The sequence below is a fragment of the Sus scrofa genome, chromosome 12 (assembly GCF_054392235.1).
Source record: "Sus scrofa isolate SSC_HxYL_T2T_F1_AM1 chromosome 12, Sscrofa_HxYL_maternal_Yorkshire_Landrace_v2.0, whole genome shotgun sequence".
NCBI lineage: Eukaryota > Metazoa > Chordata > Mammalia > Artiodactyla > Suidae > Sus > Sus scrofa.
Window position 1 is genome coordinate 20,694,367 of NC_139394.1, and position 21,637 is coordinate 20,716,003.

General features: G+C 44.2%; 1 protein-coding gene across 1 annotated transcript in view; it reads left to right on the plus strand.

Moving 5' to 3' along the window:
- STAT3 (signal transducer and activator of transcription 3) overlaps positions 1-21,637 on the plus strand; it is a 63,810-nt gene that overhangs the window by 12,231 nt on the left and 29,942 nt on the right. Inside the window, 1 exon segment of the mRNA NM_001044580.1 lies at positions 21,309-21,459. Coding sequence (NP_001038045.1) covers positions 21,332-21,459 — 128 coding nt within the window. The 5' untranslated portion in view covers positions 21,309-21,331.

Genomic DNA, 21,637 nt, shown 5'->3' on the forward strand with positions numbered 1-21,637 from the left:
TATGACATAGCCACAGCCATGCCAGATCCAAGCCACATCTGTGACCTACGCCACAGCTCATGGTAACGCCAGATCCTTAACCCACTGAGTGAGACCAGGGATGGAACCTGTGTCCTCATGGACTAGTCAGATTCATTTCTGCTGAGCCACGACCGGAACTCCTAGGTATTTGTTTTAAAATAAATTAGTAAATATGTACAAAATTTCTCAGTTTCAATTTGTAATTGTAATTGTAGGTCTAGAGGGTTTGTGTGTGTGTGTGTGTGTGTCTTTTGTCCTTTTAGGGCTGCACCCATGGCATATGGAGGTTCCCAGGCTAGGGGTCGAATCGGAGTTGTTGCCACTGGCCTATGCCACAGCCACAGCCACAGCAATGTGGGATCGGAGCCGAGTCTGCAACCTACACCACAGCTCAGCAATGCTGATCCATAACCCCCTGAGTGAGGCCTGGGATTGAACCCACAACCTCATGGTTCCTAGACAGATTCGTTTCCGCTGCACCACTACAGGAACTCCGATCTAGAGGTTTTTTTGCCACACCCATGGCATATGGAATTTCCCAGGCCAGGGATCTAATCTGTGCTGCAGCTGCAAATCTATGTAACACCAGATCCTTAAGCCACTGCACCACAGTGGGAACTCCCTAGGGTTGTTTTTAACAGGCAGCCAGTATTCTGATGCCAGTGATTGGTCCTTGGTTTGAGAAATGCTGCTCTAAAGGATCAAAAGCTATAAAGTTTTCAGATTAGTAAAGTCATATCCACAGGGTTTAGAAATCATCGTTTTGGGGATAGAGGTAAATGATAGATATGTGGTCTACTAAGGAAAAATGCTTTGGAGACTTCTTTTTATTCTGTTTATTCTTCTTAGTATTTATAGCCATGAATATTAGCCAATGATGGATTATGACTATCAAAAGAATCACTTTACTGGATTAATGTTTAGTTTGGCTTTACTTATTTGTTTGGCTGCACCTGTGGCATGTGGAAGTTCCCAGGCCGGGGCTCGAACCTGTGCCACAGCTGTAACCAAAGCCACAACACCAGATCCTTAACCTGCTGAGCAGTGAGGGAATTCTCAGTTTGGTTTTATTGACAGACTATCCATGAATATATCAAGACAGTTTCTTGATATAACGCTTGGATTAATTTCTAAAGACAATTCTGGTAAAGATTTATTTTTAAATTCTTTAAGATGTGTTGTTCTGTTTCAGACCTGTCTTTAACATTCTTATAGTAGTGTAAATGAAGCTCTCATTTTCCTTTCTTCTTGTAGTTGCTTGTATAACAAATTCAAAGAGAAATTTCCTTGTCAGAGATCATGAAGCAGAGATAAGACTTAAAAACAAAAAATGTGACTCCACTAGCCTGAAGGTTTGAAGACTCCCAAGTTTGTGTTTTGGTTCTATCATTATCTGTTGTGGCCACTTAGCATTTCTCTCCTTATCTATAAAATGGGAATAACAGCCTACACCATAGAATGTTATATTATCTTGGGACCTCGGGGGTTCTCTTTGGCTGAGTGATTGACTAGAAGAAAATCCAATGTGAATTCATGTTTCAGGCCAGGTTCTGTATGAGTGTGATTTTTATTTTATTTTATTTACTTATTTTTTTCTTTTTGTCCGCACCTGCAGCATATGGGAGTTCCTGGGCCAGGGGTTGAATGGGAGCCACAGCTTTGGGCAATGCTGGGTCCTTAACCCACTGAGTCACAGGGGAACTCCTGGGTGTCATTTTTAGAATTTAGATCATAAACTACTCCCAACCCAAACTGGAATAGTGTCTCTAAATTCTAAATTATTATCTTCTGGAGTTCCTGCTGTGGCACAGTGGGTTAAGGATCTGGTGTTGTCATAGCAGATGCAGCTCTCTCTCTGGCCTGGGAACTTCGGTATGCCATGGATGTGGCCACAAAAAAAATGATCTTTCTTAGTATTTATTCTTTTTCTGTCTGTGCCATGTCCATCACCTCACGTACATTGTTGGATTATAAGTTCGTGAGTAATTGAGACTTTTTCTTAATCTTCTCTTGTGTGGATGCTCATGGATAAGATCAGCTTTTCTCTGAAGAGTGCTCACATTATGCAAAACTATGGTGTTCAATGAGATGACTTAGGTTTCCAAGTATATGATTCATTTTGATAAGACTTTCATAGCAAAGCACATCTAATTGGGAAGATAGCGCATCTTCCTTCTTAAATATAATTGAAACTTTATGGGTCAGATTTATCCTTTCAAAATATATTTCATAAAGCTCAATTAATACATTTAAAAATTAATAGACTACATATTTAAGAGCAGTTGTAGGTTTATGTAAAAATTGAGCAGATGGAGTTCTCTGCTGGTTTAGCGGTTAAGAATTTGGCATTGTCGGAGTTCCCGTCGTGGCGCAGTGGTTAACGAATCCGACTAGGAACCATGAGGTTGCCGGTTCGGTCCCTGCCCTTGCTCAGTGGGTTAACGATCTGGCGTTGCCGTGAGCTGTGGTGTAGGTTGCAGACTCGGCTCGGATCCCGAGTTGCTGTGGCTCTGGCGTAGGCCGGTGGCTACAGCTCCGATTCAACCCCTAGCCTGGGAACCTCCATATGCCACGGGAGCGGCCCAAAGAAATAGCAAAAAGACAAAAAAAAAAAAGTATTTGGCATTGTCACTGCTATGGCTTGGGTTCGATCCCTGGCCTGGGAACTTTTGCATGGCATGCGTGGGGCCAAAAAAAAAAAAAAAAGAGCAGAAAGTATAGAGAAACCCCCTTTTCTCCCCTCCTCTCTCTCCTTCCCAGTTTCTCTAGTTATTGATGTCTTGCATTAGTAGGACACATTTATTACCATTGATGAGCCAATATTTATACATTATTAACTAAGGTGTATGATTTACATTAGAGTTCATTCTGCGGTATGTTCTAGGGATTTTGACAAAGGTATAATGACATATATTGGCGATTACGATATCACAGAAAATAGTTTCAGCGCCCTAAAGGTCCCCTGTGCTCCACCTGTTTATCCCTCCTCCGACCCCTGGCAACCACTGATCTTTTTTCATGATCATACATAGTTTTGTCTTTTCCAGGATATTGTAGAATCATATAGTATGTAGCCATTTTATCTTTTTTTACCTTGCACCCCAGGTATATGGAGGTTCCCAGGCTAGGGGTCCAATCAGAGTTATAGCTGCCAGCCTTCACCACAGCCACAGCAATGCGGGATCTGAGACACATCTGTGACCTGCACCACAGCTCATGGCAACCTCAGATCCTGAACCCACTGAGCAAGGCCAGGGATCGAACCCACATCCTCATGGATACTAGTCGGGTTCCTTAAGAGTTGAGCCATAATGGGAACTCCCTGTATCTTCTTCTAAGTGGGTGTTGAGCAGAGGAGTGGAAATATCTGACTTGTATTTTGAAAAGATCTGTAATGTGGAAAATAGACTGTAGAGAGACAAGGGTGAGAGCATCAGGACCAGTTAGGAGTTGATACGGTTGTTTAGCTAAGAGCTGATGATGGCTTGGTTAAGATTCTAGCAGTGGAGGGGGTGAGAATTGCTCACATCCTGGATATGTTTTGAAAGGTAGAGCCAGTAGGATTTGTTAATGAATTGAGTGTTGGGGGAGAGAGAGAGGAGGAAGTGGAGGAGGAGGAGATGGAATAGAAATTGGAGTCAAGGCCTATATTAAAGGTTTTTAGCACGCACACATGTGAGAATGGAGCTGTCATTTGCTAAAATGGGGAAGATTGGAGGTGAAATTGTCTGGGAGAGGTTTTTTTGTTTGTTTTTTGTTTTTGTCTTTTCTAGGACCGCACCCTCGGCATATGGAGGTTCCCAGGCTAGGGATCGAATCAGAGCTGTAGCTGCCAGTCTGTGTCACAGCCACACAACGTGGGATCCAAGCTGTGTCTGTGACCTCCAGCACAGCTCATGGCAACATGGGATCCTTAACCCACTGAGCGAGGCCAGGGATCGAACCTGAAACCTCATGGTTCCTACTCAGATTCGTTAACCACTGAGCCACAATGGGAACTCCATGGTAGAGGTTTTTAATGAAAGGGTTAGTTTAGGGTACATTAAATTTGAGATGCTTGTTAGACATCGAAGTGGAGATATTGAGTAGGCATTTGGAGGACTCTGGAGCTCATGGGAGAAGACAGGGCTGGGAATGTAAATTTGGGGACTGACAGATTTCATTTTGAAGGAGTGGGAGCAGATGAATCATTTAGAAACTTAAGTGCAAAGAGGAAAGAAGAGGTTAACTAGTGAAATAGTTTTAACAGCAAAGCCTTTCCCTTTAAAACTCCAGATTCTTGCCGTTCCCATTGTGGCGCAGTGGAAACAAATCTGACCAGTAACCATGGGGTTGCGGGTTTGATCCCTGGCCTCACTCGGTGGGTTAAGGATCTGACGTTGCTGTGAGCTGTGGTGTAATCGCAGGTGCGGCTCGGATCCTGCATTGCTGTGGCTGTGCGGTAGACCAGCAGCCATAGCTCTGATTGGACCCCTAGCCTGGGAACCTCCACATGCCGAGGGTGTGGCACTAAAAAGCAAAAAAAAAAAAAAAAACCCAAAAAAAGAAAAACAAGAAACTCCAGATACTTGGGAGTTCCATTGTGTAGCAACCGGTTAAGGATCCAGCATTGTCACTGCAGGGGCTTGGGTCGCTGCTGTGGCGCAGGTTCTACCCCTGGCCCAGGAACTTCCACATGCTGTGGGCAGGCACCCCCCCCCAAAAAAAAACACACCCAAACGAAACAAGTTAAAACTCCAGATACTTTTCTCAGGGAAGCTGGACTCATATAAAGATGGAATAAATAAAGATCCATCACTATGTTAGTAAAAATGTGGTTCTTGTCACATTAAACCAACTCAAAATGTAGGGGCAAAAAGCAGCGACCATTTTATTGTGCTCACAGATTCTGTGGGCAGGATTTTGGATGGCACGGCAGGGATGGCTTGTCTTTGCTCCACAGTGTCTGGGGCCTCAGCTGGGAGGACTTGAACATCTGGGGGCGGTTATCATCTGGAAGCTACTTCACTCGCATTCCTGATGCCTAGGCTGGGATGAACCAAAGGTTGAGCTCACCGGGGGCTGTAGATCCAGTGTCTCCATGTGGCCTCTCCTGCCTTGGGCTCCTCACAGGATGTTGGTTGGATTCTAGAGAATAAGCCTTCCCAGAGAATCTGGCTTTTAGAGTTTCGTATGGACATTACTGTTATACACAGTTAGAGCAGTCTTGGGCTTGGCCAGATTCAATGCCAGGAGACAAAGACCCCTTCTCTCAAAGGGAGGAGTTGCAAAGAATTTGGAGCCATGTTTTTGTTTTTGTTTTTGTTTTTTAAATCTTTTGTCTTTTTAGGGCTGCTCTTGAGGCATATGGAGGTTCCCAGGTTAGGGGTTGAGCTAGAGCTGGAGCTGCCAGCCTATACCACAGCCATAGCAACGCGTGATCCAAGCCACATTTGTGACCTACACCACAGCTCACGGGAACACCAGATCCTTAACCAACCAAGCAGGGCCAGGGATCAAACCGGCATCCTCATGGATACTAGTAGGGTTCGTTAACCACTGAGCCACAATGGGAAATCCCTGGAGGCATGTTTTACAACCACCACCAATGCCCTTGAATTTGAGGTTCTGCCCCCAACCCCCAGTTGCTTTGAGGGAAGGAATTCTAAAACAGGATCCACGGATGCGGATTCTCAGCCCCAGTTATACTGTGCTCCCTGCTAAATGACCAAGTTTACCTTAATATCTCTTTCAGGGAAAGTGACCTGAATAAGTTCAAGAATAGCTTTTTCCTTCTCTTCAATAAGGGTTGAACTATACTGTGGGTCTGTGACCTTGAGATTCAGAAATATAAGTTCCCTTCTCTGCTTTATTTCAGTTGCTTGTCTTAAATGAATATTAATACCTTTACATAGCATTCTAGACCAGTGGATGCTTTTTGACACTTTTATTTGGGCTTCGGCCAAAGATAACAGTACCTGCAGGCTTTTCCCCTCAGCAACTTGCCCTTCTCCCTTCACTGCCTTCAAGCCTGGAAATTTTGACACGATGGTTTGCTTGACCAACCTAGAATTGTTTCTCAAAGGCAATACTTCTGTTTTTGAAAGTTGGCAGTTTGCCTCTGATTCTTGTGAAGGTAAGTCCCTCAGCATTCACAGCTCATTGGAAGGATGCTTTGCTTCTCTGGAAAAACCTCTAAATTCTAGGTAACCAATCATACAGGATGGAACTAATCTTGTTTTCCTGGATGCAGGTGCCATATTGGTGCCATGCTTTTCAGCATCCTAGCCATCAGTGACTGTGCAATAGGAACTCTTGCAGTAGAGGTGGTAGTTATGTGTGCGTGCAAATGAGAGTAAAGGAAACCAAAAGGAACTATTCATTTGGTGTCTTAAATCTAATATCAGAATGGTACATGAAAGTCACATGGTGGAGATGCAATCAGAACAAGAAAAAGCTTTAGCCGCATGTGTAAGTACTGTGGGCATTCAGAGTTGAAGCAGTGGTTGGACCATGAGTAGGGTTGGGGAATGCCTCTTTAAGAGGGAAGGAAAGGGACAGATAATGCCTCCAAGGGGAAAAACATTTTAGGCAAGAACATCTGTGAGAAAGGCACAAAGTCCTTTCTCCGGGACTGTTTCCTGGGGGTGGCGGCCAAGGCTAGAGGGAGAGTAGTTGACTCAGTGGAAGAAAGGACATTTTGAGTCATTTTGAGGCTGGAGAGAGGAGCTGGCAGTGGCCAAATTGGCTGAGAAGTTGAGGCTTAGCTGGGGGTAAAGATTTGGAATTGGGAGCAACTGGTATATTGAACTGGGGGAGGGCTGTGAATTTATTCTTAATCGAAAGCTCACTGAGGAGTTCCTGTCGGCTCAGCGGTTAATGAACGTGACTAGGATCCATGAGGATGTGGGTTTGATCCCTGGCTTTGCTCAGTGGGTTGAGGATCCAGCGATGCCGTGAGCCGGGGTGTAGGTCGAAGATGTGGCTTGGATCCCGTGTGGCTGTGGCTGTTGTGTAGGCCGGCAGCCATATGCAGCTGTAGCTCTGATTTGACCCTTAGCCTGAGAACTTCCATATGCTGTGGGTGCAGCCCAAAAAAGCAAAAAAAAAAAAAGAGGAAGGGTCACCAAGGGGTCATCCTTGAATTTTTCAAACAGCAAAACTGAAAGAGTTGGTCTTCTCCTCAGAATAATTCTTACTGGAAGCTGTGTCCTTGCTGGGGAGAATCTGACTCCATCAGTGTAGCTGTAATTCATAGCAGGGGTTTTGTCATCCCATATGTGTGTTTTTATTATGAGCTGAGCACCCTGCTGGATGCTGGGGGGGAGAAGGGGAGAACGCACTGGTGGGCAGAAGCCCAGGCTTGTCCTGTCCTCAGGCTGGCGGTTGGCATCGAGGTTCCAAGTGCAAGTTACAGAGTCACAGTGCTCAGGTCCAAGTGATGGTGCTAGAAGGCAGGCCTGTGGCTGGGCTCGGGAGGGAGACCTTGGTGTTTCTGAGGAGCTGAAGGAGGAGCAGAGTGAGGGCTGGGACCTCAGCCAGCAGGCTGGTGCCATCCAAGGAGAAGAAGGCAGGGCCAGCCAGGCCATAGGTCACATTAATACTACTTAGAAACACTTAGATCCCGTGTGCCAGCTGCGTCCTCAGTGCTTCGTGTACATTAACTCATTCAGTTCTTACACCGACCCTGCGAGGTGAGTCCTATTTTCCGCCCTTTTGGCAGCTGAGAAAACTGAAGCTCTCAGAGACTAAATCACTGGCACTAGCTCACACCTGTCCAAGCGGTGGAGCTGGATTCACATCTGGGCACAGTGGCTCCAGGACCCACGCTCTAAGCAAACCACTATTCTGTCTTAATATCACATATGTGGTTTTTCAGCCTATGAGCACTGCAGAGTCCTCAGTGGGGTTTTGAATAGGAGAGTAGCAGGATCAAGTCTATGCCTTGAAAACGTGTCTCGACTCCATATGGAAAGTGCAAGCAGATGTGGGGAGATAGTTCTCATGACAGGGTCACGGGGTCTTCTTGTGACCCTGGTGTATTTGGGCTCTGAGGTTTCCGGGTAATTTTCTTTGACTCCTTTTCTTGGGGGAATGGTGGAGTCAGCTGGAGAACAGGCCCTGGACCTTTTTTGGTTAAATATCAATTTACTGCTTAAATTTTCTTTGTTTCTTTCTTTTTGTTTTAATTTATGGCCACCCTTGAGGCATGTGGAAGTTTCTGGGCTAGGGATCGAATCGGAGCTGAAGCTGTGACCTACTCCATACCTTTGGATTCTTAACCCAATTGCAAGGGCTGGTAATCAAAGCCTCGTCTCCACAGCAACCTGAGCTGTTGCAGTCCCATTCCTAACCCACTGTGCCACAGCGGGAGCTCCTCAATTTACTGCTTTTACTGCAGCATTTATTCTTGGATCACAGTAACCTTCAAGTTTAGAGGGGATCCAGCCTGATCATCGTTTGTAGACTGAATAGTCTTTAGAGGCTAGCTGGCCCAGTTGCTCTCCCAGCATCGGAATTACTTATGTGACTCTGGGTGAGCGATTAACCTCCATTCGAACACCAAATACAGCAGAATTTGAGACATTGTCCCTTCCTCCTCCCTTTGTCTGAGTCACCTTTGCCCTTCAACCTGTCACCAAGCCCCATCACATCTCCCTTTCATATCTCCGGAAGATGTCCCCTTCAAAATGTTTCTGATGCTACCACCCAAGCAGGGCCACTGCCATCTCTCACCTTCATTATTGCAGCCTGAGGGATTTTTCTGAAATGTAAGTCAATTTTTTTTTTTTTCTTTTTAGGGCCACAACCGTGGCATATGGAGGCCAGGCTAGGGGTCTAATCGGAGCTACAGCTGCCAGCCTATTCCACAGCCACAGCAACTCGGGATCTAAGCTGCATCTGAGACCTACACCACAGCTCACAGCAACGCCAGATCTTTAACCTACTGAGTGAGGCCAGGGATCAAACCCGAAACCTCCTGGTTCCTAGTCGGATTCATTTACACTGCGCCATGATGGGAACTCCTGAAATGTAAATCAGTTTGTAACCCCAAAACTGGGTTTGCCTGTTGGTGGGTGTCAAGCCAATAGACACAACCGAGCCAAATGTTGGGGGCAAAAAGGATGCATTATTACTTGCAGCAGGTAAGGAGAACACTGGGGATCTTTCCCAAAGCAGTGTCTCCCTGAACAGCAAGATCGGGACCTTTTTTTTTTTTTTTTTTTTTTTTGCCTGTTCCAGTGTCATGTAGAAGCTCCCAAGCCAGGGATCAAACCCAAGCCACAGCAGTGACAGTGCCAGATCCTTAACCCACTAGGCCACCAGGGAACTCCTGGGAAAGTTTTAAGCTAAGGGTACATACATATTCATGAAGAGGCTTGACCAAAGGAGAATTCAAAGTAGAGTTGGGGCCAAGGGAGTTCCCGCTGTGGTGCAACAGGATAGGCTCTGTCTCTGCGGTGCCAGGATGAAGGTTCGATTCCTGGCCCAGCTCAGTGGGTTAAAGGATCCACCTTGCCTGGATCTGTTCCTTGGCCTAGGAACTTCATATGCCCCAGGGCAGCCAAAAAGGCAAAAGAAAAAAAAAAAAGAATCGGGGCAAAGGTTGACAGAGTTTGAGCTTGAGTTGATTGAAGTCGGGAGGGTCAATGTCCTTATTCCATCTCTCACCAGGGTGGGGGCCTCAGTTCTTGCTGAACTCAGATTACGAGGTGTATCCCTTGAGGAGGAACTAGGACTCTGCTTTATCATTGCACTATCTGCCTTTTGACCGTCTTTTCTCTGTTCCTGCATTTCTTTGTTCCTTTAAAGAAGGAACAAATTACTGAGACCTGTTCAAGGGCAAGCACTGTGGCCAGACTTAGATCACAAAATGGCTCAGGCCAAAACGGCTTCTCTTATGTCAGGAAGGCCATCTGGTTCTCTTTTTCTGGAGACCCCCAACCTATCTTTTCTTTCTTTTTTTTTTTTTTTGTCTTTTCTAGGGCTGCACCTGCAGCACATGGAGGTTCCCAGGCTAGGGGTCTCATCAGAGCTATAGACACCGGCCTACAGCAGAGCCACGGCAATGTGGGATCCAAGCCGCGTCTGTGACCTACACCATAGCTCACGGCAACATTGGATCCTTAACCCACTGAGCAAGGCCAGGGATCAAACCCACAACCTCATGGTTCCTAGTAGGATTCATTAACCACTGAGCCACGACGGGAACTGGCCCCTCACCTATAACAGAATTATCACTTGTCTATTTAGCAGTGCTCCCCACTACCCTTGAATGAGAGTGCCTGTTTCTTAGTAAGACTTACATGAGAGCCTGCTCCACCTTCATGTCATGCCTCAGTCTCCTCTTTCTACTTCTTTACAACTGCCCGATCCTTGGAAGTGATTATTAAGTACATGTGGAGTAAGGACCTCAGATGATTCTGATGTGTATCCTGAGTGGAGCCCTAATCTTTGCTCTTGTTCCAAGGTTCTCAGTCTGGCCTTGTATTAGAATCATCTGAGGAGCTTTTAAATATTGAAACCTGGTTCCTACCCTCAGCAATTCTCATTTGGTATTTGGTTTGGTGCCCAGGCATCTCTATTTTATTTTTTATTTTCAAAAAAATAACTGCCCTTGGGAGTTCCCTGGTGGCTCAGTGGGTTGAGGATCCAGCATTGTCTCTGCTGTGGCTCAGGTCATTGCTGTGGCACGGGTTTGATCCCTGTCCAGGGAAATTCCACATGCCTTGGGTATGGGGAAAAAAAAAAAATCTGCCCTTGTAATTTAAAAAATTTTTTTCTTTCTTTAATTATTTTATGGCCACACCCATAGCATATGGAAGTTTCCAGGCTAGGGGTCGAATCAGAGTTGCAGCTGCCAGCCTACACCACAGCCACAGCAGTGTGGGATCTGTGCTATGTCTGTGACCTATACCATAGCTCACAGCAACGGTGGATCCTTAACCCACTGATGGAGGCCAGGGATTGAACCTGCATCCTCATGGATACGAGTCTTGTTCCTTACCATTGAGCCACAACGGGAACTCCCAGCCTTTGTAATTCTAACTCCTGCAGCCAGGGTAGGGAACCTCTGAATACAGAGGAGGTAGACATTGTGGGAAAACAGGTCCTGGAGTGATCTACCCTTTCATGTACAGATCTCCAAGTATTTGAAAAGCCACTCTTCTGAAATGTGTCTTTTTCTCTCCTAACCTTACTTACTTCCTGTTCCCCAAGGCTGCTTTCTGGGCAAAACATTCAAGTTCTTGGACTCCTTTTACCCTGACTACCCTTCCATGAATGTATGTGTTTGTTAGCGCACCATTTAAATTGTGGTACAGTTAGGGTATCACTAGGGTGGTCCAGTTACAGCTGGACTAATAGATCCTTTGATTCAAAAGCTAAAATACCAGAAGATTCCATTGGCTTTCTATTATGATTGACTCATGGGCCATGGGTTCCTTAAAATTGATGAAAACTCCCACTCTAGCATAGTGGCTAAGAGCAAGAATTCTGAAAATGGACTGTTTGGGGTAGGATTCCAGCTTCATGCCCTTATTACCTGTCTGACCTTGGATGAATCACTTAAAATTCTGTGCCTCATTTTTCTTGTCTGTAAAATGGGAATAAATACAGTATCTACCTCATAGGGTTGTTGTCAGGATGAAATGAGTAAATAAATATATATCAAGTGCTTAAAAGAGTGCGTTGTGCATAGTAAGTGCCCTGTAAATATCAGTGATAATCATTAATTATTTGGAGTGCTCTTAAACCAAGGTTCTTCTTTTTCATCTTTTACTTTCCTTTGGCTATCACTTAATGTTTTCATCTTTAGTCTTTTTGGGACCTGAAGCTGTCCTTAAGGGAACTATGTGTGGAGATCAGGGCACCACCCCACCCTCTCTTCTCTGTTTCTCCAAATCACAGCAAATCACACCAAATCACAGCATTACTGACCTCCTCCCACAGCATATGATACAAAGACCCATTAAATGCATGTATTTTATGTGGCAAGGAAAGCTCATTTCACAGGACTAATCTGATGAATTAATGTATGCTTCTCAGGGCATTGAGGATTTAGCGTAAGAAATGTTGGTGAAAGGGATGCCATGACAAGAAGGAGTAATACAGTATCGGTGCTGTGGAGTTCCCATTGTGGCTCGGCGGAAATGAATCTGATTAGCATCTATGAGGATGCAGGTTCAATCCCTGGCCTTGCTCAGTGGGTTAAGGATCTGGCTTTGCCATGAGCTGCGGCTTGCACCTGGCATTGCTGTGGCTGTGGTGTAGGCTGGCAGCTGCAACTCTGATTCGACCCCTAGACTCGGAACCTCCATATGCCATGGGTGCAGCCCTAAAAATGACATAAAAACAAAAGGAACTCTATGCTGTACATCCCTTATTTTTTTTAACTTTTATAACAAACCTTCAAAAGAGGGAAGCTTCCCCATTTTATCTAAGGAGAAGCCTGTTCTGTAGTCAAGTAATATTTCCCCAAACAGCTGATACATGGCAGGCAGGGCTGGCACCCAGGCTCATCCAATATCAAGTCTCTCGGGTCCTTGGCTTCACACCACAGTGCTTCAGAGGAGCGTGTCTGCTTGGGGGAGGGGAACGTGTCACAGAGTGGGGAGGCCATGTGCTGCACACACTTGGTCTGTTTTGTGGTTTCGATCTGGAGCTCAGACCTGTTCTCAGGCAACTTTAACCATAAACTTCACACTGAGTAATTGACAAAGCATGTCTAGTTGTGTTACTTTCAGTTTAGAAGGAGTTAGGCTTGTTCTAGCTCCTTTAATCTGAAATATTTGTGATCAAACATGGTGCCGATCCCAAATCAAGTATGGAGTGTTTTTTGGTTTGTTTTTTATAATTCTGTAACACTCTTAGATTTGCGATATTAAGGGGCTGTGGTAGGTCATGGTTTTTCAGAATCTTTTTCTCAGAGGTCGCTGGGTGTGTGCTAGATTTTGGGTAGTGCTTTTGGTTTTGCTTTTAACATCCTGGTTTTCCTTCATGGATCAGGGCCCTGGGTTTTCCTTCCATTTTGCTGTTTGCATTCCTGGCAGTCTCCACCTCTTACAGTTAAGTGCGAATCTGATACATTTTGGTCTCTGTTTTAAAGTAGATAACTCTTTGATTTAAATGAGATAATTATATAAGAGTAGTGTTCCTGATAAGACTTCACACACGTCAAAGTTTGGAATGGAAAAAAATCAAGTGTTCAGCAGAGATTCTTGAACTTTTCCAAGAATTAAAGTGAGATAAGAAGGATGAGGGGGATGGTAGAATTTTGGGGAAGGGGTTGTGTGCTCCAGAGTGTCATTGAAACTATTTTTGCACAACATTGTAAATCAACTATACTTTTTTTTTTTTTTTTTTTAATGGCCACACCTGTGGGCAGATGGATGTTCCCAGGCCAGGAACTGAATCTGAGTTGCAGCTGTCGCAGCACCAGAGTCTTTAACCCACTAGGCCACAGCGGGAACTCCCAACTATGCTTTAATTCAAAGCAAAACAAAAGCCATTTTTCTCATTCTCTAGACTCTACTCCTTAGTAAGTTAGTACTTCTATTTTTTTCTTTTCTTCCTTTTTTTACTGCTGTACCCACACGCACCATATGGAAGTTCCCAGGCTAGGGGTCAAATTCGGAGCTGCAGCTGCTGGCCTACACCACAGCCACAGCGATGCCAGATCTGAACTGCATCTGCCACCTACGCCGCAGCTTGAGGCAACGCTAGATCCTTAACCCACTGCGCAAGGCCAGGGATTGAACCCTCATCCTCATGGATACTAGTTGGGTTCTCAACCTGCTGAGTCACGACGGGAACTTCAGTACTTCTTTCTTATATTCAGTTTTGCCACATTCATAGGTAACCATAATTCAAGTTCTCGTTTATCTCAGTGTCTATTTTTCAAGGAAGAGTTGGTTTCCAACTTTAAAGCATATCCTATTATTTGTAATTGAATATATTGTAATATTAAAATAAGGGTAGTCCAAATTGGGCACTCAGGTATTAATATTTTATCTTTTGGGGGTGTTCCTGTCATGGCTCAGTGGTAACAAACCTGACTAGTATCTATGAGGAAGTAGGTTCGATCCCTGGCCTTGATCAGTGGGTTAAGGCATTCCTATGAGCTGTGGTGTAGGTCAGAGGTGCATTTCGAATACAACATTGCTGTGGCTGTTGTTTAGGCTGGCAGCTGTAGCTCTGATGCGATCTGTAGCCTGGGAACTTCAATATGCCGTGGATGTGGCCCTAAAAAGACCAAAAAAAAAAAAAGACAAAATTTTATCATTTTAGGAAGGCAAAACTGGGTTTCTATATAGACTTCTTATTGTAAAGGCAAACATCGAATCATTATAAAGGAACTATTTCTGTTTATAAGCAATGAAATTACATGTTTGCTATACAAGTGTACTTTGAATTATCTTTTTAAATTTGAAGTTCCGGAGTCTTAATGTCTAGAGTAATTATGAATGGTGAAATAGTTAAGCTATAATATTCAAACGTGAACTCCCTTTCATTTGTTACACCAGGAACCCAATAGTGAGAATTTCATGAAGATTGTCTCTGTGTAGCCTTAATTGCCTTTGAGTTTTTCTCTCTCTCTCTTTTTTTTTTCTCCTCCCTCATTTACTTTCAGGAGTTTGCAGCTACCTCATCTTATTTTTGGAATGTGTATATGGTGAGAATAAAAACTTATTCTCTTACAAGTAATTGTAAGAGTTTATAAATATTAACTCTAATATTCTAATTATGCTAATTATAATAACATTAATAATAATAATAATTAATATAAATAAATCATCAGGATTGTATTGAAAACACAAACCAAATAGTTGTTTTGGGCTTTAAACAAAAATTTCTTTGTATAGAACATGTTTTCCTGTAAGATTTAAAAAAGAATACAGGGGAAAAAAAATGTAATTGTAATGTATACATGTAAGGATAACCTGACCCCCTTGCTGTACAGTGGGAAAATTAAAAAATAAAAAAAAAACAAATAAAAATTAAAAAATAAAAATAAAAAAGAATACAAAGCCATAATAACACAATAATCCCAACTTTCAAAAAGAAATAAAAATTACCTACACACTCTGAGATAGATTCAAAAGAATTACATCAGTGTGTCAATTGTAGTTCTAGTTAGTGGGATGATAGGATAAGGGTGATTTTTATCTTTTGGATTTAGGTGGGATTTTTTTGGTGTCTTTTCAAATTTTCCACAGTCGTTGTTCCTTTTATAATCTTTTAAAAAATGTCTTCTCCAAAGGACTGATTTCTATAGAAATTAGCACAATTTCTATGTTACTTTATACCTGAGTTAGTCACTGGGCCTTTCCTGACAGTAAAGAGGGGCTTAGGGTAGGCAACAGATAAGATGCAAATATGTTTAAATATGTTCTATTTAAAATATAGGTATTTCTAATATAGAATATGGCTACCAGCCAAGGAACTGTCTCTTGTGACGCACTGCAGGGTGGAACAGAAACTATCTTTATATCGCTTTCTGTTCAGGATTATTATACACGCCCAGTTTTTGTCTCCTCCTCACTTTCACACCTCACTCACCCCATTCGTAAATCCACTGGTGCATGAATGTGAAGAAGTGTTCATTTAAGAAGATGCTTCATGGAATGATCCAGTGAAGCCCTTTGTAAGTGGTCTGGACTTGTGGTTCTCAGCACATCCCTTGGTTTCTTTAGATGGAAGTGTATAGATGAGACCCGTGACTTGAACTTTTTTAGTGGTCTTTACAGTAACAAGTTCCCCATTAGACAACAGTTGTTTGCCTTGTGACTTGTTGGTAAGTTATCCCCAAGGGGTTGAGAAATTCCTACTTTGAAAAGTCCAGAAAGTCTTTGGTGCCTTGTGGTTTCATTTTTATTGTTCGTTTTTCTTCAGTTGTAGAAAACAGGATCCCACTCACCTTCCCTCGATCTGCTAACACTGATCATCTACGAACCTAAACTGAGAATTTAGAACCTAAATGGAGAGAATTAAGAGAAGATATTGCCCTCAGCCAGCCGCTCTACGGAATAAATTGACTTCTCTCTTTCTGCACCCAGAATGCCACTCAAATTGTGCAAATCGCTCTCCTGTTCTAGGGTTCCATGAAAGTGGTTATTAAGTCATAGGCTTAGAATTATTCCATAGATTAAAAAGTCTTTAGTTCGAATTTAGCAAAAGTCTCTTAGAACTAACTTGTAATTTGAAACACCAGAACTGAGTTGAGATTGTGAAATAAAGAGGACTTTAAAAAAATTTTTTTCCAGTAAAACAATTACCATAAAGTTAGTTGGCAGGAGTTTTCCTAGACAATTTGACTAGCGATCTCTTGAGGATATATAGTTCTTATGAAGAGCATTTGGTCTGATTGCCCTGTGGCTCCTGTTAGTTCAATATGGTTTATGGGAGTTCCCATCGTGGCACAATGGTTAGCGAATCCGACTAGGAACCATGAGGTTGCGGGTTCAGTCCCTGCCCTTGCTCAGTGGGTTGATGATCCGGCGTTGCCGTGAGCTGTGGTGTAGGTTGCAGACGCGGCTCGGATCCCCATTGCTGTGGCTCTGGCGTAGGCCGGTGGCTGCAGCTCCGATTCAACCCCTAGCCTGGGAACCTCCATATGCCGTGGGAGCGGCCCAAGAAATAGCAAAAAAAGACCAAAAAAAAAAAAATATATATATATATATATATATATATATATATATATATACATATGGTTTATGGCTAAGCAGCTGGTAAGGAAATCACTGTTTGACTCTCTCTGCCTATGTTGTTCTTGAAAATGCTACCTGCTTGGAGTTCCCTTGTGGCTGAGCAGGTTAAGAACCTGACTAGTATCCATGAGGATGTGGGCTTGATCCCTGGCCTTGCTCAGTGGGTTCAGGATACAGAGTTGCCACAAGCTGTTGGTGTAGGTTGCAGATTTGGTTCAGATCTGGCATTAGGCTGTGGCATAGGCTGGGAGCTGTAGCTCTGATTCGACCCCTAGCCCAGGAACTGCCAGATGCCGCAGGTGCAGCCCTAAAAAGAAAAAAACTACTACCTGCTCTTTGGCTTTGATTTAGAAATGATTATATGTGTATATGGTAGCACTTACAGAATTACCTACAGTGACTAGACTGAGAAGTAGAATGTAACATCAGTCATTTTTTGGTGCTTTAATTTTATGGAAAATACTGTAGCTGGTTTCTGGTTTAAGAAATAGCACAATTATTATATTGCTTACTAAAACTCCAGCTAAAACCAAAGCAATAACAGCAACATAAATCCCCTGAGTAAAGGATTAGAAGTGAATTGGCAAATTGTCAGCAAACTTGTAATTTTTCAATTGTATATTAGTTTGAAAATGCAAGTATTCATGTGTGATCTCATTGGTAATCTGTGATTGAGCAGATATAGTGGGATGCTGCTTTATCATTTTAATTTGGAACTTCAGGGAGCAGAGTGTGATGGTTCTATATTTGTATTCAAGATGAGCAAATAGGAGTTCCCGTCGTGGCGCAGTGGTTAACGAATCCGACTTGGAACCATGAGGTTGCGGGTTCGGTCCCTGCCCTTGCTCAGTGGGTTAACGATCCGGCGTTGCCGTGAGCTGTGGTGTAGGTCGCAGATGCGGCTCGGATCCTGCGTTGCTGTGGCTCTGGCGTAGGCCGGTGGCTACAGTTCCGATTCGACCCCTAGCCTGGGAACCTCCATATGCTGTGGGAGCGGCCCCAAAGAAATAGCAAAAAAAAAAAAAAAAAAAAAAAGATGAGCAAATAATTAACCTCCAAAAAAAGGGATCTAATCCTCGTTACAGCAGTGACTCAAGCCACAGCAGTGACAATGCCAGACCCTTAATCTGCTAGGCCACCAGGGAACTCCTGGTATCTATTTCTTAAATCCTTTTTCAGGAGAACCACAGCTTTTGGGTTACATAACCTAGAGTGGGAGTGTCCAATAAAAGTAGAATAAAAGTCACATATGTAATGTTAAAGTTTCTAGTAGCCACATTAAAAGAAGTGAAAAGAAATAGGTGAAATTCATTTTTTTTTTTTTGGCCACCCCGCAGCATGTGGAGCTCCTGGGCCAGGGATCAGATCTGAGCTGCAGTCATGACTTAAGCCACAGCTGTGGCACCACAGGACCCCCAACCCACTGTGCTGGGCTGGGGATCAAACCTGCGACCTGGCGCTCCCAAGACCCAGCTCATCCCTTGGTGCCACAGTGGGAGGTCCGAAATTCATCTTAGTTATGTGTTTTATTAAATCCAATGTATCTAGGGTATTAACATTTCAATATTAATGAGATATTTTACTCTCTTTTTGTGCTAAGTCTTCAAAGTCCAGTGTGTATTTTACAGCATATCTCAGTTTGAACCAGCCCCATTTCGAGTGCTCAATGAGCACATGTGACCATGCACTACCGTATTGAATTACGTCGGTCTAGAGTTTTTGTACCTTCACATGCAGTAGAATCTGCTGCCCTACTTTCCTGATTGTGTGCTTGAAAACTAGACCAAGGGATGCCATCTTTGCAGTGGCAAGGGCATCTTCTGTGTCTCTGCCCCCAAGAAAGGGAAGGGGAACAGTGGCACAGCCCTGTCCGGTTCTGGACCCCTTGGTGACAGAACTTTGAGAACAGAAGACATTGGTTTTGGGTTTTTTTTGGTTTTTTTTTTTTGCTATTTCTTTGGGCCGCTCCCGCGGCATATGGAGGTTCCCAGGCTAGGGGTCCAATCAGAGCTGTAGCCGCCGGCCTACGCCAGAGCCACAGCAACGTGGGATCCGAGCCACGTCTGCAACCTACACCACAGCTCACGGCAACGCCGGATCGTGAACCCACTGAGCAAGGGCAGGGACCGAGCCCGCAACCTCATGGTTCCTAGTCGGATTCGTTAACCACTGCGCCACAACGGGAACTCCAGAAGACATTGGTTTTTTTTTTTTTTTTTTTTTTTTTTTTTTGTCTTTTTGCTATTTCTTGGGCCGCCCCTGCGGCATATGGAGGTTCCCAGGCTAGGGGTCGAATCGGAGCCATAGCCACCGGCCTACGCCAGAGCCACAGCAACGCGGGATCCGAGCCGCGTCTGCAACCTACACCACAGCTCACGGCAACGCCGGATCATTAACCCACTGAGCAAGGGCAGGGATCGAACCCGAAACCTCATGGTTCCTAGTCGGATTCGTTAACCACTGTGCCACGACGGGAACTCCCAAGACATTGGTTTTGTTATGAGTTTGCACAATCGTTAATGAAAGGACCAATAGTAATTATGTGCTTCATGCTTTTTCCGAGAAACAAATCAAGCACTCTAGCTAAGCGTAAGTGTTTGTGTGTATTCTATCTTTCAGTCAGTGTTCTCACTGTCCCAGAGAACCATCTCAAGATACTTTGATCCATACATACCTTAGTCCTTGGGGCCTACTCATTATTATTTTTGCAGCTTCTCAAGACTTCTTGGTCTGTATTGCTATTATCATGAGCCGAGCTATTCAGAAAGAGGGCCCAAGGCGGTTAGCTGCCTTGGCCTTTCTTTCTCGAGCATTTCTCTGGGATGCTCATGAACCTGGGGACCCCTTGAACACCTTCTCTTCTTTTTTTTTTTTGGCCATTTCTTGGACTGCACCTGCAACATATGGAGGTTCCCAGGCTAGGGGTCCAATTGGAGCTGTAGCCGCTGGTCTACGCCAGAGCCATAGCAACGTGGAATCCGAGCCGGGTCTGCACCCTACACCACAGCTCACGGCAATGCCGGATCCTTAACCCACTGAGCAAGGCCAAGGATTGAACCCACAACCTCATGGTTCCTAGTCGGATTCATTAACCACTGAGCCATGACGGGAACTCCTACACCTTCTCTTCTTTTTAGCTTCTCTTCTTTTTCATTCCAGACTGAGAATTAAAAAAAATTTTTTTTTATTAGGGTATAGTTGATTTACAGTGTTGTGTCAATTTCTGCTGTACAGCAGAGTGACCCAGTCATACATGTATACATACATTCCTTTTCCTATATTATCTTCCATCGTAATCTGTCCCAAGAGACTGAATACCATTCCGTGTGCTGTACAGCAGGCCCTCGTTGTTTATCCATTCTAAGTGTAATAGTTTGCATCTGGTAACCCCAAACTCCCAGTCCATCCCACTCCCTCCCCCTCCCCCTTGGCAACCACAAATCTATTCTCTATGCCAGGCTGAGAATTTTTAAAAACAAAATTACTTTATTTTTTGAGTGGGAGAATCCCAGGCAGATCCTGGATTATCCTTTTAAACCTGTAGTCTCAGAATTAGCTCTTCCTCAACCCCAACGTTCCACATTTTGGTCTTAGTTCAGGTTCACTGTTTTTATACCTCACCTAACAGGAGTGTAGAGTGGAAAGAAAGGAGCTCCTATCTGTTGAGCATCTGTTGTGTGTTAGGCACTGAACTGGCTGCTCTAGAAATATTATCTCATGGGATCCCTGGTGGCTCGGTGGGTTAAGGCTCTGACGTCACTGCAGTGGCTCTGGTTACTGCTGTGGCACAGGTTTGACCTCTGGCCCATGAACTTCTGCATGCCGTGGGTGCAGCTAATAAATAAACATTTAAGAAAGAGAGAAATAGAGGGTTCCCGTCATCAGGCAGTGGTTAATGACTCCAACTAGGAACCATGAGGTTGCAGGTTCGATCCCTGGCCTTGCTCAGTGGGTTCAGGATCCGGTATTGCTGTGACCTGTGGTGTAGGCTGCAGACGTGGCTCGGATCCTGCATTGCTGTGGCTCTGGCGTAGGCCGGCAGCTACAGTTCCAATTGGACTCCTAGCCTGGGAACCTCCATATGCCTCGGGTGCGGCCCTAAAAGGACAAAAGACAAAAAAAAAAAAAAGGTTTTTCTACTGAATCCAGGGTATTCCAAAGATTGAAGCCTGTGTGTAAAATGCTACCAAATGGCCAAAAACGGCCCTAGAAAAGGCAAAAAGACAAATAAAGAAATAAATAAGAAATAATATCTCAACAGCACCAAGGGGTGGGAATTATGATCTCTGTTTTGTAGAGGACGAAGTGGAAATCTGAAAGTCAAGTAATATTTTAACTTCACTTACCTTTAGTAGATCATGGGTTCTAGAACTTGGCGTCATGCCCACATTGTCATCCTGGTTTAGAAGGAAGAAGCTGCAGAGTGGTTCCAGAGGTAGAGATGTGAATGCACGTGTATATGTTATTCTAAACTGGGAGAAACATGCAAGATCTTTTCCAAAGCGTCTTTTATCCCTAATCCCAGACCCGATGCCTGTGTCGAATAGATTGTTTAACTTTTGGAGGCTTGGAGTGACCATGTGAACCTTTGCTTTACAGTTGTGACCCCTGATTCCAGCAGAATGGCCCAATGGAATCAGCTACAGCAGCTGGACACACGGTACCTGGAGCAGCTTCATCAGCTGTACAGCGACAGCTTCCCGATGGAGCTCCGGCAGTTTCTGGCCCCTTGGATTGAGAGTCAAGATTGGTAAATTCTTCTGAAGAAACTCCCCAAATTGTTAGGTTTTTGGTTTTGGCTATGCTCGTGGCATGTGGAAGTTCCTAGGCCAGGAATCCAACCCATACCGCAGCAGAGACCTGAGGCACAGCAGTGACAACGCCAGATCCTTAACCCACTGCACCACAGGGGGCCTCCTGTTAGGTTT